The sequence below is a fragment of the Galeopterus variegatus genome, unplaced genomic scaffold (genome assembly GCF_000696425.1).
Source record: "Galeopterus variegatus unplaced genomic scaffold, G_variegatus-3.0.2 Scaffold6966, whole genome shotgun sequence".
NCBI classification, from domain to species: Eukaryota; Metazoa; Chordata; class Mammalia; order Dermoptera; family Cynocephalidae; genus Galeopterus; species Galeopterus variegatus.
In genome coordinates, this window is record NW_007733077.1 from 32,912 (window position 1) to 47,843 (window position 14,932).

The 14,932-nt window shown below is 48.4% G+C and overlaps 1 protein-coding gene and 1 non-coding gene across 2 annotated transcripts; both read right to left on the reverse strand.

Moving 5' to 3' along the window:
* Positions 1-4,671: 4,671 nt before the first annotated feature.
* On the reverse strand, positions 4,672-13,639 carry LOC103606930 (transcription factor Sp2). Its single transcript, XM_008591491.1, has 5 exons — positions 13,421-13,639; positions 10,126-10,438; positions 8,231-8,405; positions 7,341-7,534; positions 4,672-5,930 (listed from the first exon to the last, which is right to left on the reverse strand). The coding sequence occupies exons 1-5, from the start codon at positions 13,637-13,639 to the stop codon at positions 5,830-5,832; spliced, it is 1,002 nt and encodes a 333-aa protein (XP_008589713.1). The 3' UTR covers positions 4,672-5,829.
* An 830-nt stretch (positions 13,640-14,469) lies between these two features.
* TRNAI-GAU lies at positions 14,470-14,545 on the reverse strand. The gene has a single exon. It is a non-coding gene; the product is annotated as a tRNA-Ile (tRNA).
* Between the last annotated feature and the right edge of the window lie 387 nt (positions 14,546-14,932).

Sequence of the window (14,932 nt, forward strand, 5' to 3'; positions counted from 1 at the left end):
CTTGCCCACCCTCCATAGAATGAATCTACTGCAATTTTGCCAGGCGGGTGATCTCGCTCCATTTACCTTTTGTTTTTCACTTCTTTATCCCATTTCTCAATTTTAAAAGTTTTTTTTATTATGCTTAAGCAATTTTAGTTTTTTTTTTTTTTTTTTTTTTTTTTTATGGCTGGCTGGTTCAGGCGTCCAAACCTGTGACCTTGGTGCTACCAGCACCATGCTCTCCCAAGTGATATAACTAGCCAGTCTCCATTTCTCAGTCTTTTAACTGTTTTGTCTACTCTCTGCCACTTAAGAATGGGTGTGGTGTGGGGAAATAGAGGGATCCACACCACTTTGGGAATGATGCAGCAAACCTGGTATTGGGGACAGGAAAGGAGATAGGGTTGGCCTTGGGCAAGTGAGTTTTCCTTAGGGCAGTGTGCACTGCAAAACCTCTGCCATATTTCCTGTTGCCTGGGGTAAAGGAGGCTGCTGCTGGCCTGACGTGTGTGTGTGTGTGTGTGTGCGCGCGCGCGCGCGCACATGCGTGCACACATGCATAGAGATCTGAAATGGGGCTTCTTCCTGAACCCAAATCAGTGCCCACCCTCAGCCCACTTCTCCACCATCACCTAGAGAGCCCAGAGTGTCCCCTGCTGAGGCCTCCCAGTTGTCATTAGTCCATAAGCTTTGGGCCAGTCTCCTCAAGGTCTACCTGGCATGGGGTGGGCTGCTGTGCTCAATGAGACTATCTGTCTGTGGGAGGACAATGTGTAGGACGCACTGCCTGATAGGACCCCGGTGTGGGCACTGCTGGTGGTAGAGAGTGGATCTAGCCCCCTCTGACCCTGAGGCCTCCAGGGGTAGGGTGAGGGGACAAGGTCACCTTGTGCCTGTGCTCAGTTGACATCATGGCCAAGCTCCTCTAGGAACTGGAAGTAAGGAAGAGACTGAGGCAAGCTCCAGGGGAGGCTGGGGCTAGGGGCAGGTGGGCAGATTAATGACTGGGCCCTCTTTCCATCCCACAGGAGAGCAGTAGGCCTAAGTAGAGCTGACCTCTCACTCAGGGGCCTATACCACACAACTGCAGACCAATGAACTGTCACAGGTGTCACCTGACAAGCCCAGGCTGATGACACAGTGGATGCTCACAGCTTCTTCTCCAGGGGGTCTGTGGCCTGCTCTTCCGCTATTGGGCAATGCATTTTTGCTGATGCCACCGCCATGAGAAGCTTGTTTGCCTGCTCATTGTGGTGGTCATTGCCATCCGAGGTAGCTGGGTGGGCTTTCCCAGAGGTCAGTGTGTCTTGGGCTTGGTGTGGAAGAGGACCTGAGAGTCCTCTTCTCCTCACAGGCAGGGGAAGGAGCAGAAGCATCAGGCACTTGATCCTTGGGACACTGAGCCTGGTGGTGTAACCAGGGGCTGTTCCACCTACTTTGGACAGTTGTCTCCCATTTTGATCATCCCTTGGGCAGCAGGTTAAACTCTGTTTTGGCCATTGTGACCCTGTAACTTGGGGAAGAGAGGACTGAGGGGTAGGGACTGTCAGGGGGTAGAGAGGATGTAACTGGCTAGAGAAGAGGGGACGGTTGATGCCAAGTTCACAAACTGCTAGCTGGAGGGCTGAAACTGTTCCTGCTGCGTTTTTAAACTATTGAGCCAACACTTAAAGATTGGGTGACTTCACACAAAACTCTACATTTCTGGCTTCTCTTACAAAAACCAAAAGAGCTGGCATTCTTGCACAGCACCAACTGTCCAAAGCCAAGTGGGGTGCCCCCTTTGGTGGGGGCTGTGTCCCAGTTTTGCAGTCACACACTCCCCAATATTTTTGTCCTAAGGTCAAGGAGCATTGACACCTATCATGGTGTTTGCTCTGTTTTCCTTATGGTTGGAAACTCTTTTCCTCCTGATCCCCAAGGCACCTGAGTTGTGGTGGGCTAGTGTTTAATCGAGATGCACGACAGCATCTACCTCCAAGCTGGAGAGGAGGAGGGGTCTGGAGGGCAGGAGGAAGGGCTGGCTAGGAGGGCTGTGAAAATGGGAGGGAGGAAGGGACTCCTGATGAGCCAAATGAGGAAGGGGAGGGGTCCCAGACCACTGCTCAGGAAGGTTCTGGTGGTGAAGGAGCTGAGAACAGACTAGGGCTGAGGAGGCAGAGAAGAGGCTTCATTTTTATTCAGAATCTAAATAATCTACAGTTTACCTTCTTCAGCCAAATTTCTAGTCATGGCAGGGGCAGCTTCAAAGGGTTTTCAGGTTTGGGGATCAAAAACGCCCCATCCTCTGCCACTCAGATCAGGCCCGCTGCATCTGCTCAGGGGCTCTACCCACCCAGCCTGGGCCCATTCTGTCTTCCTCCAAATATGTCACCAAGGCATGTGGCTGGCTGTAACCTCAGCAACATCACCAAACAAGTGTGAGGCCTCATGAGAACGCTCAAAAGATGGTTGTAAAGATGAACTGTGTGATTTGAAGGAAGGGTGGAGCCCTGCTGCTGGTTTGGTTAAAAAACAACAAAAAAAATGTACTTTGCCTGGATTTGCCTTCAGGAGAGGAATCCTCCCCAGCCCCTCTTTCTTTCAGGCATGTAATCCTGGTATCTGGGATAATGAACTGCAGTGGGTTTTTTTTTTTTTGTTTGTTTGTTTTTTTTAAAAGATGACCGGTAAGGGGATCTTAACCCTTGACTTGGTGTTGTCAGCACCACGCTCAGCCAGTGAGCGAACTGGCCATCCCTATGTGGGATCCGAACCCAGGGCCTTGGTGTTATTAGCACCGCACTCTACCGAGTGAGCCACGGGCCGGCCCCTGAACTGCAGTGTTAAGTGTCAGTGGAGCAGAGAGGAGGAGGCATGAGCTGTAGCCTTTGGTTCAGATGACCCTGGGGAAGGAAGGGGGCAGAGGAGGAACCCACCCAGGTTGTGAGGCCCCCACTCTGGAGCTGCTGGGTGTGGCCAGCCCCCCAGATTTTCATCAGGGCCAATCCGTTGTCCAGTAGGTGTCTCTTGCCTAGGAGGAGCTTAGGCTGCATCACACCCTCAATAGTCCCTGCCCCCGCAACTCTGAAATAAAGGCTCGATTAGAGCCAAATGAGGGCTAATTTGCCACCAGGTCTTTCTTTTCCTTCCTGTTGCCATCACGTGGCCAGGGAGAATAACTTTGGAGCCCGTGTGTCTCACTGGAGAAGGGCGATCTGCATGCCAGCATGCTTGTTCTGCCCAGCTGCAGCTGGCACCTTCATTTCCAAACGGTGCTGAGGGGTCAGGTCAGTTTCTGCATTCGAAGCATAGAGCACATGACTTGGAATCAGCTCTCAGGAGAGGACCATTCTTTGTGCCTGAGAGCAAAGCCAAGGGAAACATGTGGCGGAAAGAAGATTGTTAGGATTCCCCTTCTCCACTAATGCCCTTATTCAGAACACAGCAAGGCAATTTGGCAGGCGTGGAGTCCATGCATGAGAAATCATTAAATGCACCTCCCGTCTTCCCCCTGCTGCCAGTGCAGCGATGAGGGGCAGGGCTGAGGGGCTGGTGAAGAGACCTCCAAGCTGGTGGATTCACCTGGTGGTCTGGTAGTGCCAAAGGGCTTAAGTATGGCTAGGAAAGGTCTCCCTGCCTGTTAACAAAGAAATGATCAAGGGCAGAGAAGCTGGAGCCATCTGAGGTCTGTGTCCTTTCTATTTTTTCATCCATGTGAGGACCGACTGGCTCTAAGGAAAAGCTGTTTGCTCGCAGATGCAGGTGACTGGTGACAAAGGAAATGGACTAAGGGAATGGACAGCTCCCAACGAGCCTCACCACTCCTGAGCAGAATAGCGACCACGGCTGCGTCCTCCTGAGGGTGAGTAAAAAGCACATACTGTTCTCTACGTGCTTTGGCTGACTGGCTCTCTTCAGCCTGGACGCTCTTCAGGCCCCTGTGAGGCATAAACACATGTACTGAGCTAGCTCCAATCTCAGTCTGCACAACATCACAACCTGCCTTTCTATTAGCTCTGCCAAAAAAACAAACAAAAGTCCGCACCAAAATTTCAGACCTACAGCACTTGCTGAAACTAAAAGGCGCATATCAACTCGCTGCCCTCCCTGGAGTGCTGGGCAAGGGGATGGAAGAAAAATAGGATCCAGGGTCCAATCTTGGGTACAGCTGGGCTACTGGGCCTCCAGCTGCCTGGCCCTACACCTCAGGAAGTGACCTTGGCTCTTGGGGAACTGTGTTTCCTCCAGACTCTGTAGCCTTCTGGAAGTGACTGAGAGAGGGCCCCTTTGACTCCTTTCTCCAAGCTACTTACAAATGGGTGTTGAGGCCAAAACCTTCCTCCAGGGGTAAGGGAGATGAGTGGAGGAGTTAATTTGCCGGTTGAGGAAGTCATTGCTGTGACTTGACTCTGTGGGATCCGCTTTGTGGTATAAGCAAAACTGCCTCATAAAACAGAAAAGCAGAAACACCTGCCTCAGACCCTGGCCCCTGAGGTCCCTGGAGATACTGTGGGAGCATGTGGCCAAGCCCTGTGGTACATGTGGCTGCAGCCCCTTTCAGGCTGTGGCCTGGATTTGCTGAGGGACAAGAGGGCTAGGTCCTACCTTGGTCCCATTGCGGATGGCTCTGAGAGATCATGGTTCACTCCTCTGGAGTCACCTTTCGAGCTCTCCAAGGTAAAAGACAAAGGAAGCCAAACTGCCAAGTTGCAGATTTTGCCTCAGGCAACTAAATTTATTAGCAAGAAAAAAATTTTTGTCAGCCCAGCACTGACCAACAAAGTACACTGTTAATAAAGGATAACAAATCTGTCACTTAATTCATAAAACATACCTCAAGCAGTTACAACTAAAAATAAAGTTGGATTTTTGTTTAATTTAAAAGCCTTAAAAATAACAAGCAATATGTTTTTTTAAACATGTAGTAGACACAATTGTCTATTATACAATATACACTGTACACAAGTAGAGCTTGGGCTGGGTGGGTGAGATGAAGGGGACAGAGAGGGGGTTCAGGACATGAAGGTGTTTATATCTGAATACAGATATGAGTTGAAATGCTGTGGCATTTAGAAAAGAGAACGACTAGAGTGACAGAAAAATTCATATGCTCATCATCGCCCCCAGAACCCTGAACTGAAAGCAGGCATGGGGGAGGTGAGTAACAAGGAAAGGAAGAAGGGAGCAATTAAATAAAACCTCTTTAAAGCACACACAGTACACAGTGTTCATCATCTGAAGTAGAGAGTATAAGGCAACGTTCTCCATAGAAAAAGAGGGAATCGGGAGGAGTCCGTGGGTATCACTCATTACTTTTTAAATAGAAAGTTGGAATGTGCTGGAGGAGAGTGTGGCAGGGCTGGGGTGCATGGAGTGGAGGTGGCCTCCTGCCTTCTCCAGAGGTGGGTGCCAGAGGGAGCCCTGGGTGTAGGGCCCTGGGCGTCCACAGTGGCCGGCGGGGCCAGGGAGGTGCTGGGGACGGGGGCATGGCACAATGCAACTCCGGCAGTGTTGGGGGTAGGGAGTGTGGGGCTCACTTTGCTCCTCGACGGAGTGAAATGTATGTTTTCCTTTGGAAATAAGGGTTCCCAGGCGTCCTGGTTTAGAACGTCTCATTGGGCACGGCAAGTGTCCATGGTCAGGGCAGGCCAGGAGCTCGTGGTGGGAAGGGAAGGGCCAGGTGGAGCCACGGGGCTTCAGAAGGAGGACAGTACAGGAGCAGCGCCCTTTCCTGTGGGGACACAGTCACAGGCCAGGAGGGGGCTGAGGGTGGGCACTGAGCAGCCGTGGGGCTCCTTTCTGCCAGGGGCCCAGGCAGGGCACAGATGGGAATTGCATCTTCGGGGCCTTCCGCCGCAGATGGCCTTACAAGTTCTTCGTGACCAGGTGGGTCTTGTAATGCTTGGTGAGGTGGTCACTCCTCATGAAGCGCTTCTGACATTGGGCACACTCGAAGCGTTTGTCCCCTGGGAAGAGGAGATGCCCATCACCTACATAGCCCACATACAGACACTGTCCCAGGCCCAAAGGAGAGGCAAGTGTGAGGGGCACCCGATAGAGCTGACATCGCTTGTCGCGCACTCCACCCACCTCCTCTTACACATTTGCTCCCTGTCATACTGACCCAGACCCTTTCATCAGTTCTCATTTCTCTCTGCCCCCTTTTGACCTCTCCAGTCTACTTTGTTCCCTTTCCTTCTCCCTTGCCCAAGATGCCTGTACTTGAGCCCCTGCACCTAGGAGTCTTCCCACATAGGGCTGTCTGCCTTCTTTCTTCTGGTCTTCATCCCTCTGACTCTAAGCCTGAATCCACATCTTTCCCCTCGCAGGGAAGCCCCACTCCTCTCTGATCTTGCCAGCCCTGAGCACTTAGTCTGAACCATACTGACTCAGGCTAGTCAGCTGCTGTTCTGTGCAGAGTTTACTCTTCCGCCTTGGAGGTGGTGGGTATGACCTTTCCCACCACACTAGCCAGGAGACAGAGCTTTGGGTCACAGGTCTCCCAGCCACAGTCCCAGGACAGGTGTCTGCTTGCTGGGGGCATTCATTCCAGCAGTGTTTGCCAAAATGTGTGCCATGGACCACTGGGGACACCTACGACAATTTCAGGTAGTAGTTGGGTGAACATTTTTCCAACAGTGTTGCATTTATTTGCCAGCACATCAAAACCTATAACTATGATAGCAAACCTGTGATATCAAAAATAATATTGCTTAGAACATAAATGAGTAAAAAAGATGGAATAATTTAAGGAAAATCATCAGGTACACGACAGTAGGAAGGGCAGCATGGAATGGTGATCAATAGCGTGGCCTTGGAAGTCAGAGGGCCTGGGTTTGATCCCAGCTCCCCCAGTCACTAGCTGTGTGACCTGGCCAACTCTCCACGCCTCAGTAAAATGGACATAATCAAAGTAGCCTCCCAGAGTCCTGACCAGCATTAATTTAGGTAATCTGTAAAGTGCAAAGATGTCAGAAGTCACCAAAGCTATATAATACAATGACATTACTTTGGGAAATACTGTGATAAAGGAATGGCTTGAAAGAATTTCCCATGTAGTCCCTGGACATTCAGTAGCTCTTGCTCAGTGTGGCAGTTCCTTGGCAAAGTCAGGAATTTTTGATGTCACTGAGGGCAGTAGAGTGGGGTTGGGGGGAGAGACAGGGAGCTGGCCTGTGCAGGTGCAAGGGTGCTGTGGGGGATGGGGGAGCTGATCTGTGTGGGTGTGAGGGTGCTGTGGGAGGTGGGGGGCTGGCCTGTGTGGGTGCGAGTGTGCCAGGGTGTGGGCTGACCTATGTGGGTACGAGTGTGCTGGGGGGGGGTTGGGGGGCCTGACCTGTGTGGGTGTGAGCATGCTGGGAGGGTGGGGGGCTGACCTGTGTGGGTGCGAGCATGCCGCTGGAGCTCGTCGCTCCGTGTGAACCTCTTCCCGCAGAAGAACCAGTTGCAGACAAAGGGCCGTTCGCCGGTGTGCAGGCGCACGTGGGCCCGCAGCAAGGACGTCTTGCGGAAAGTCTTGCCACAGTCGGGGATGTGGCACACGTGCTTCTTCTTGCCCTGCTCTCCAGACCTGAGAATTGCATTGAGGGTGGGGTGGAGGAAATGGCAAGAGGAGAGGGAGGAGGTAGAAGCGAGGTCAGGAGCAGGATTTAGTGAGGATGTAGGTTCAGGTCAGAGAGCACAGTGGGGGGCTGGCCTGTGTGGGTGCTAGTGTGCCAGGGTGTGGGCTGACCTATGTGGGTACGAGTGTGCTGGGGGGGGGTTGGGGGGCCTGACCTGTGTGGGTGTGAGCATGCTGGGAGGGTGGGGGGCTGACCTGTGTGGGTGCGAGCATGCCGCTGGAGCTCGTCGCTCCGTGTGAACCTCTTCCCGCAGAAGAACCAGTTGCAGACAAAGGGCCGTTCGCCGGTGTGCAGGCGCACGTGGGCCCGCAGCAAGGACGTCTTGCGGAAAGTCTTGCCACAGTCGGGGATGTGGCACACATGCTTCTTCTTGCCCTGCTCTCCAGACCTGAGAATTGCATTGAGGGTGGGGTGGAGGAAATGGCAAGAGGAGAGGGAGGAGGTAGAAGCGAGGTCAGGAGCAGGATTTAGTGAGGATGTAGGTTCAGGTCAGAGAGCACAGAGAAGGTAGGAGGTGAGGTGGCATGGAGCCAAGCACTTCCTCTCAGTCTGTGCTGGCTCAGAGCCCTGAACAACTGTCCCCAGGAGGGTGTGGGGACATGGCACATGCCAGGCTGGTGGTCAGGCCCCTCTCCTCAAATTACCTCTTCTCCCCGTCCTTGCAGTTGGGACACGTGCAGGCCATGCGGCGCCGCTTCTCCCCGGGCTGGGTCTCTCCAGCCAAAGCCTGCTCCATCTGCAGCTGGATCTGGGTGGGGCTTAGCCCGCTGATGGTCAGGTTGTTCCCAGAAACATTCTGCACCGTCAGCTGCTGCTGCCCTGTAGGGACAAGGAGAGCACTGTGCAGAGTTAGGAAGCCTGAAACCTCAGGGCAAGTCTACGTCCCTCTGCACATGATAAGCATGATAATCACAGCAGCTAAGATTTTGTTTGTTTTGTTGGTAGTTGGCCAGTAGGGGGTCCGTGATTTTTTGAGAGCCTATTATGTGCCAGATACCATCTTAGAGACCTTATATGTATTAACTCATTTAATCTTCACAACCCTATGAAAGTGATATTATGCCCATTGTACAGATGAAGAAACTGAGGCTCAATAACATATCAAGGTCACACAGCTATTAAGTGGTGGAACCCAAACCTGTACCTAGGCAGCCAACTTCAGAGCTAGTGTCCTGAACCACTATGTACACAGGATGTTGTCCACATGATTTCAGTCAGGAAGGATCTTGTCTTGGGTTATCTTGCAGAGTTTCTTCCTGAATCTCCTCCAGCCTTAGGCCCTTGTGAGATACCAACTCTGCTTTCAGGAAAGTCTCCAGGGATTTTTGTTAATAAGAGTGAAGGAATAGTTCTATGGGCTCTGGGAAAAATCAAGTCCTCTTAGACAGGAATCAGGGCCCTGAGCCCAGGGCAGCCATGCTGGGTAAGCTTTTCTAGCAGCTGCCTTGCCACCACCCATCCCTCCTCAATTCTTAATTTTGAACCACAAAGGGTGCTAGGTCTGGGTGGAAGGAATACTTTTGTGCAGCTAGAAGACAAAATCCTGAAAAGCCAAGTGCCTGCTTAGTAGTTTTGGAAAGGTATCCTTATTGGGCATTCAAGAAGGGGTGGCTGGGTCTTCAGGAACCCCCCATTCTTTACAGCCTTTTAAGTTAAAACATCGGCCATTTTTAGATTGGTTCTGTTTTCATACCTTCCCACTGGCCTAAAGTGAGCCAAGAAATTGCCTGCCCTCTACCTTCCCCCAATTCTGTAGGTGGAGGCTGGTAGTCTAGTTTCCTTTTTGAGATACTATTTTCACATCTGTAAGACTCTAATAAAATGGTACATTTCTATTAAAAAAAATCAAGTCCTCTAGGATGCCTTTTCCTCCCCTTAGGGTCACCTCAAGTGGGAAAACCAAATGCATAAAGTGCCATAAATTCACTTAGGATCATGAGAGGAGATTCAGAGAGCTCCCACTACCTTGAAAACTGCCCTTCACCCAGGTAAAAAATTCAAGGAACCATTTTTACTAGGTAGCTCCAATTTTTCCTCTGATGGTTTGCAAGGCGGCTTTCACAGTGTAAATGTCACCACTGAACTGAGGTGCAGCAGCAGCAGCACAAGCTATTCCCACTGCCAAAGGTTCCTTCCTTTTCTTTTGACCTTAACTCAAGGCTTTCTCCTCTGAGAAGGCTTCTACAACTTCCTTTACCTGAAGTCTACCTTGAACACCTGTCCCTGGTCTCTACCAAACTAATATGCATTTGTATGAAAGTTGGATAGTTTTCCTGAGCATATTTGTTTTCTCCATCATATTCAAGGTCTCCAGCTGTCAGGTGGGGGACAACAGGTGTCTAAACCTTTCTTGCAGAGCTACTGTAAGGACAAACTAGGAAGATGTATGTGGATGTGCTCTCAAGTTAAAAGGGACCAGGCAAATGATAGGCAGTCTCCTCACTGCTGTTACTGGGAACCCCGGGGTTGGCCTGCCATTCCCATGTGCTGGGTACACAGGTACTGCTGCCAACAGCCTGGTCGCAGTGCCTTCCCTCACCGCCAGTGTTGGTGATGGTGACGGGCACACCCTGGACCTGGACGCCATTGATGTTGATGGTCTGCATTGCCTGGGCAGCTGCCGCCAACTGGGCTGCATTGAGACTGATGATGCTTCCAGCAGGGGCAATCTTTGGCAGTGGACGCTCTTTTCGAAGAATTGTGGCCGAGTGCTTTTTGCTGGTCCCACTCAGATGGGGAGCCCGGGATGCAGGGCTGCTACAGGTGGTGGTGGAGGTGGCTACAGCTGTTGCTGGAGGGCCGTCCTGGACAAGGACCGTCTGCACCTCACCAGAAGATGTGCGGATATAGACCTGGGAGGGGCCAGAGAGAAAAAGTCAGTGCCGTCAGAGAGACTGAGCTCCTGGCACCATCAAATCTTGCCCAAGACAGAACTGGGGGCACCTCTCTGTCAGCCCAATTTCTCCTTCAATTAGCCCAAACCTACATTTATACACTGTTGGTGTCAACAAACAGCTGATGGCATCCCTGTAATAAGATGGCAAATGTTCAAATGTTGACTGTTGATGTGAAAACAAACATTTAATTTACTCGGCATGGAAAAATATAATTGCCAAACCTCAAAACTGGAGAACTAGAAGGCAGTACAGTGTGAATGACCATCAAACAAATGTAAACACGTTCATATTAGTCCTTAAGAGCTACATATCAATGAGAAAGAATTTATCTCCAATTCAGATTGGCAAAGATGGAAAAATAAAATAAAATAATGCTCACTGTTGGTGAGACAGCAGGAAATAGGCACTCGCTTGTACGTTAGAGTGAGCGTACGACGTGGGCTAGCCTTGCTGGAAGGAAATGTGGGAATATGTGTCAAAAGCCTTGAAAATACTCATGTTAGAGCCTGAGTGGGGTGAGGAGGGTGTCTGTGGGGGGAGTGGCAGTAGCAGCTGGGCAGAGCAGGCTGAGGAGGGTGTCCACGTGGGAGGGCTGAAACGGCTGTGGAGACAGGTTACATGCACAGGGGATCGACCCAGAAAGGAAGTTTATTAAGGAGAGTGGGCGTGAGGTCTCTCACTGTCAGAGCAGGGAGTTACAAATATGGAAAGGGAGAAAGCTAGACTGAACCCTGCTGGTGTTATGAAAACACCATGGTAATGTAAGATGTCCAATAGTGGGGGAACTAGGAAACTCTCTGTACTACGTTTGCAACATTTCTGTAGGTGTAAATAAATTATAAAATAAAAAGTTAAATAAAATATCATATAAGAGATATTAACTGGTTAGAGTGTGATGTTCTAACATCAAAGTCAAGGGTTTGGATCCCCATACCAGCCAGCCACCAAAAAAGAAAAAAAAAAAAAAAAGTTATTAAGTGCAAAACAAAAGTCTGAACGAGGAATGGGATATTTACATAGTCTCAAAGTATCTCCCTACATAATACTAATTAATTACAAAGAGGAAACAAAGTAAACTTAAGGTGCAGAAATCTGCCAGCCATCAGTTTAACCTTCCCAGTAGTGGGACAAATTGAAATCCTGCAATACCTTTTAGGATGCAGTGAGAACACAGCATCAGTTCTGTGAAAGTTCTGCAAAAAATGAGTAACCTGCAGCTGATCGTGAGGATACATCATACAAATCTAAATTGAGGAACATTCTACAAAATAACTGACCTGAAGCCTTCAAAAGTGTCAAGGTCATGAAAGTCAAGTAAAGAATGAGGAAGATCAAAAAAGACTAAAGAGACACGACAACTAAATGTGATGGGTAATCCTCGACCATATCTTTTTGCCACAAAGGAGTTATTGAGGCAAGTGGTGAAGCCTGAATGGGGTCTCTGAACTAGATAGTGTGTTTCACTGCTAATATCCTGGGTGTGATGGTTGTACTGTGGTAGGCAGAATGTCCTTGTGTGTAGGAATGAAAGCATTCGGAAGTGACAGGGTGGTCATGGTGGCACTCATGATTCAGGGGGGAAAAAGTTCTGTTAAAAAAAAATCCTGCTGTGATTTTGATTGGGGTTATTTTTAATTCCTGGATTATTTAGGACTGTGTTTCTCAGTGAAAAGCCAACAAACAAACCTCATATGTCATCTCTTAATAAACACACAAATCTCATTCCCAGTTTTCTGCTATATGCCCCTTTTTCAAATCATCAAATCACTGTTATTTTGCATCAGTGTTTTGTTGTTGTGGTTGCTGTTGTATTTGTATGTATCTGAAGGGTCAACAAACTTTTTTTGTAAAGAGCCAGACAGCTCTGTCTTGGGCACTCAACTCTGCTACTGCAGTGCAAATACAGCACAAAGGGGCATGTCTATGTTCCAATGAACCTTTACTTACAAGAACAGGTGGATGGGCCAGATTTAACCTGAAGACCCTAGATTGCCAATCTCTGATACAGAATATAATACATTTTTTTATAATGTGCATATTTTTTACCCACTTTTAGGAATTTATTTGGCTACAGGATTGGAAACAACNTTCAACTGTAGCACCTGCTGCACATAAGACACAAAGAGTCAAGGTAGAAAATGGAAAAGAGTGTGGGGTTTGAAGTTAGAAATTTGAGTTGAATCCTGGCTCTCGTCATTTCTGCCCTAAGAAATCTCAGATAACTTTTCTGAGTTCCGGGCTCTCCACCTGCAACATGGGCACAACCTCTGGCATTTAGTTGGCATGCACAAAGAATAAAACCTGCCTCATAGAGTCAAATAGATTCCACAGCATTACAGCACCTTGAAAAATGACAAAAATAAGAACATTCATCTTGAATTTAACATCCCACATGAATCTAGCCTAAATGTTCCCGCTATACAGCTCGGCTGCTTATTCTTACTTTTTATTCTTCTTGTTATTAACAAAGACCAGCATTTTTCTCATTTTCTTGCTTTATCAAATTCTATGGTTCTGAATGAAGTTTTTTCATTCTTGCTACTGTTCTGAGTATGTAGTTCTATAAAAAATAATAAATTTATTATTAAAAAGTATAGGGCTGGCCAAGGTTAGGGGTTCAGGTCCCTATGCCAGCCAGCCACCAAAAAAAGAAAAGTATATATCCATCTCCAACTCATCTCCCAGAAAACACCCATGAAGAAAAAGGACCAAAATATGCCTGTTTTATCTGATATCTAAAGATATGCTGTACTTGGCCCTATAAACTGAAGAGAGCCTGTTTGTCAGGCAGAAATGGCCACTTACTGCTACTCCCCCCCAAGATACAATACTTTCTCCCAAGGCTCACATCAAATTAGAGGATAATCAGCATCATTTTCAAAAGCAAGTGGAGGGGTAAGCGGAGGAGAGGGAGGAGAAGCAGAGGGTGCGTGGTACCTGAGTAGGCGTCGTCTCAGCCGCCTGGATTTGAAAGTTCTGGGAGGGCTTCTGGGGGACGGTGGGGAGGGTGGCGGATGCTGCTTGCACCACCCGCAGAGCCTGCTGGGGGATCTGCACCACCTGCTGCTGCTCGGCCTTGGGGGGCACCACCTGCACCTGCTGGACCACAGCTGGTTGGCCTGCGCCAGGACTGAAAAGCCAACAAACAAACCTCATATGTCATCTCTTAATAAACACACAAATCTCATTCCCAGTTTTCTGCTATATGCCCCTTTTTCAAATCATCAAATCACTGTTATTTTGCATCAGTGTTTTGTTGTTGTGGTTGCTGTTGTATTTGTATGTATCTGAAGGGTCAACAAACTTTTTTTGTAAAGAGCCAGACAGCTCTGTCTTGGGCACTCAACTCTGCGACTGCAGTGCAAATACAGCACAAAGGGGCATGTCTATGTTCCAATGAACCTTTACTTACAAGAACAGGTGGATGGGCCAGATTTGACCTGAAGACCCTAGATTGCCAATCTCTGATACAGAATATAATACATTTTTTAATAATGTGCATATTTTTTACCCACTTTTAGGAATTTATTTGGCTACAGGATTGGAAACAACCTAAATATGCAGTTAACAGGGTATTCATTGTATAATAATCAGCATATCAGGATAACGGAAAACTATGTAGTCATTAAAAAATAATGTGTGGCTAAATATTTCTGCAAATGTGTGATTATTTCCTTAGGAAGACGTGGGGTAAGCCCTGCCCTCATTAATCTCAAGATTAATGGAACCTCACGGAGGGCAGGGAGGCACTGCCGAGGATGTGCATCTGAGCAGGTGTCGCCTCAGTTCTTCACCTTTCGGTAAGTCTGAGAATGGGACCTCACAGATACTGTGATAAATAACAATTTATAAAACATCGCCTGGCCATATATAATATGCCAGGAGGGAAAGGCATTCTAGGGCAGGCCTCAGATTTCCTCCTGTGAGACTTCCATGTCCACAGCTCGAATTCGAGGGCACTTCTCCACCCAGAAGATTGCACAATTTGGCCAGTACAGGGGCATTGAACCCTGGACCTTGGTGTTATCAGCACCACACTCTAACCAACTGAGCTAACTGGCCAGCCCTATACTGGTAATTTCTTTAAGTGAATTTACACTTTCACACAGGACCATAGGTATGGCCCCAAAGGTATCACCAAGACTGGGGAGAGCTAATGACTGACTATAACAAGAAGAATGAAAATAGAGTAAATTCTATTTTTCATTAAATGTGTATATATTTCTACATATGAATACAGCCAAATAGTAAAAGTGAAAAAAAAAAGCTGAAATGATAAAAGCCAGTATTTCTTGGTGATAGAATTTCGCCTGATTTAAAGAATTCTTCTCCTTGTTTTTCTATTTTTTCCTACAACGAATATATTCTATTATATCTTTTTTTTTTTCCTTTTTGTCTTTTTTCGTGTCTGGCAACGGATCGCAACCCTCACTCTCGCGCCCGTACCGG